The sequence below is a fragment of the Tupaia chinensis genome, unplaced genomic scaffold (genome assembly GCF_000334495.1).
Source record: "Tupaia chinensis unplaced genomic scaffold, TupChi_1.0 Scaffold000688_1, whole genome shotgun sequence".
Classification (NCBI taxonomy): Eukaryota; Metazoa; Chordata; class Mammalia; order Scandentia; family Tupaiidae; genus Tupaia; species Tupaia belangeri.
The window spans coordinates 1370455-1373625 of record NW_006160211.1 but is presented as its reverse complement, the minus strand read 5'-3'; the positions used below and the strand labels follow the sequence as shown (position 1 = coordinate 1373625).

Below are 3171 nucleotides of genomic sequence, written 5' to 3'. Positions count from 1 at the left end.
TTTAGAGAGATTTTTGCTATAGGGCGTGTGTGCTCACTGGAGAGACAGAGAGAGAGAAAGCAAGAAATCAGCCCCCAGAGGGGATGGCCATGCCACAATGCCTTCTCCTCCATCTCCTCTTGGGATTTTGGGCATGCATGCATACACGCCTGGTGTGAGTTTCAAGCTGCCAGGTCTGGGACTCCAACCATGGCCAACCATGTGGGAGTCCAGTGATGTAACCATTATGCCATCTGCTGGTCCCCACATTTTCTTATAGAAATATGAAAGTATTCTGTTTTGAAAAAAATAAAGTATAGACTAAGCAACTTATGTTTCTCTTCCCTCTGGAATTGAGGAAGTGTTGGTGATAAGGATTGCTTATGCCCAATAGAGACTATAGTTAATATAATGGAAATTGAAGCTATATCTTATCCCTGGGCAAAATTTGTTTTCATGCTGTTCTCTTTAAAAAAACAACAAAAAAAATTTAATTATTTTAAAATTTATTATTATTATTTTTTTGGAGAGGTTTTTGCTATAGGGTGTGTGTGCTCACCAGACAGAGAGAGACAGAGAGACAGAAAATGAGAAATCACCCCCCAGGGGAGATGGCCACGCCACAATCCCTTTTCTTCCATTCTCCTCTCAGGATCCTGGGCATGCACGCACACATGCCCGGCATGAGTTTTAAGTCACCGGGTCTGGGACGCAAACCGCGGTTGACTACGTGGGAGTCCAGCAACAAAGCCATTACACTAACTGCTGGTCCCTTATTATTTTTTAATATGCTATAGGGCCCATGCACTCACCAAAGGGAGGGAGACAGACAGACAGACACACACACAGACACACACACATACACTCACAGAGAGAGAGAGAGAGAGAGTGAGAGAGAGAAAGCTAGCTGCCAGGCCCAGGACTCAAACCATAGTCAGCTATGTGAGAGTCCAGTGCCCTAACCACCACGCCACCTGCTGGCCTGTAATGATATTCTCAAGAAAACTTTTCTTGGCAGAGGAAGAAAATAGAGTCATGAGGAAAGAAAGAAGTAGTTACATGCAGAAAAAAATTATCTAGAAATTATTACACATGGGACCAGCAGATGCATAGTGGTTATGTCACTGGACTCCTGTGTGGCTGACTGTGGTTTGAGTCCCAGACCTAGTGGCTTAAAACTCATGCTGGGAAAAAAACAAAAAAAAAAAACAACAAAAAAACCATGCTGGGCATATGTGTGCATGTGTGCCCAAGATCCTGAGAAGAGTGGAAGAGAATGAATTGCAGGGTGCCCCCTGGTTGGGTGGTGATTTTTCCTTTTCCCTCTCACTGCCTCTGTCTCTTTCTCTTGAGTCATGTCATAATCTGTAATTTTCTATTGACTTGTTTTTATAGGTGATGATGTTTTTAACGTTGTCCATGCTCTGTTCTGTTCTTTTTCGTTTGTTTGTTTTGATTTGTTTTAAAGCTTATAGTAGCTGTTGAACAGGAAGAAATTCCCAGACTTCAGGCTCTTTATGAGAGAGGCCTGCAGAATGGTGTTCAGGGCCTGAGGCTGATCCAACAGGAAGATATAAAGAAGAAGGAACCTTATTGTAGGGTGAGTGGTTCGCCAGCCTTGTGCACATGTTTGAAGGGATGGACTCATTTAGGGCTCAGTGCTGTGGCATAGAGGCCGAGGGTGAGGCAGAAATTCTGTAAAATCAGTTAGATGATCCTGTCACAGAAGCAGTTAAGTGACAGACACAAAAGGGGACCACTGCACACTCAGGACACCTGATTTATTCTTTTTCTTGTGAGAAAATAAGAGATCCAACCAACATGAGAAAGGCACAAGAAGATCTAAGACCATACGGATGTCTGGAAAACTCTGATCAGTGAGGTTTATCTTACTGCTGTTTTCTTAAGACAGCTGTTAAGCACCCTTTGCTGGTTGGAATATGGGGTATATGGTAAGAGACACGAGGTGACAGTGAGAAGGCAGGATTAGACCCGTATAAAGGATCTGACACTCAATGCCTGTAAACTTTGACATTTATTCAGTAGTGATAGAGAGCCTCTGGAAAATTTTGAGAGGGATAGCTGTAGTGTCTCATCTGTATCTTAGAAAGATAAGGCTGGCATGAATATGAAATGTGGGTTGTAGATTATCTTGCGTAAAACATTATGTGGGGGGAAATATTAATTTTTTTTTCTTTTATTCATGTTAGAGTGTGTGTGCAGATGTGTGAGAGGGAACGAGGGAGAAAGAGAGAGAGAGCGAGAGAGAGAGAAAGGAAGGAAGGAAGGAAGGAAGGAAGGAAGGAAGGAAGGAAGGAAGGAAGGAAGGAGGCACCCCCAGCAGAGCCTGGTCATCCCACGATCCTTCCTCCTCCAATTCTCCATGCCATCAAGATCCCAGACACTCGTGTACCTGTGCCTCACCTGTTGCCCCTAGGGCCAGGATTCAAACTCTGGTTGGTCATATGGGATCTGGCCTCCTCTGCATAGTGATTAACTGCTGAGCTATAGGGCCAGACTGAAACATACATTTTTATTTTTGAAAGAGACATAAATAATATAATAGTTACTCTGCACATCAACTTTCACTGATGGCTTTTCAGAGACTATTAGTCCATCCCCCAATTCCTCCCAATTCCTCCTCTTCTACCATGTAAATAACAATGTATGGTAGCTAGATTCTGAGTACCCGCCTTGAGTATGACCTTGAATTCACTGCCAGATAATGCGATCAGAAGCTTGGTTTAGAGAAACACTGAATGGGAGATAACCTAGAAGATATGTAAGCCATTCACATCTTCTGCATCTCTCCAGACCATCAGAGTGGCAGCCCTGCACTGTAGTGTTTTACACACCCCATTCTACTTTTTTATCCCAATTACTTTATTTGAATTATTGTTTGTTTTTTATGGCATGAATCTAAGGAGAAGGTAATTGTGTCACTCACTGTGGTCTCTAAGGTAAGGATGTGGTTGAGTGAACGCATTGTTTATTGTGTTACACAACACCTTACTCTGAAAACCCTCAGGAGAAATTTCTCTGAGTTCTTAGTTTCGAGGGTAAGTTTGGTCTTCGTGAGCACAGTTGGCTTGTTTTTATCTCAGACACTGGATCATTTCAGGACATGATAACATTGCCCTATTTGCTTTGGCTGCAAGAAAGCTCAGAGACACATTTGTGCCCCATTCCTGC

At 43.0% G+C, this 3171-nt stretch overlaps 1 protein-coding gene across 1 annotated transcript in view; it reads left to right on the top strand.

Annotated features, from left to right (window-relative positions):
* L2HGDH (L-2-hydroxyglutarate dehydrogenase) overlaps nt 1-3171 on the top strand; it is a 50093-nt gene that overhangs the window by 19408 nt on the left and 27514 nt on the right. The window contains exon 4 of the mRNA XM_006160513.3: nt 1448-1579. Coding sequence (XP_006160575.1) covers nt 1448-1579 — 132 coding nt within the window. The remainder of the gene's footprint in view (nt 1-1447; nt 1580-3171) is intronic.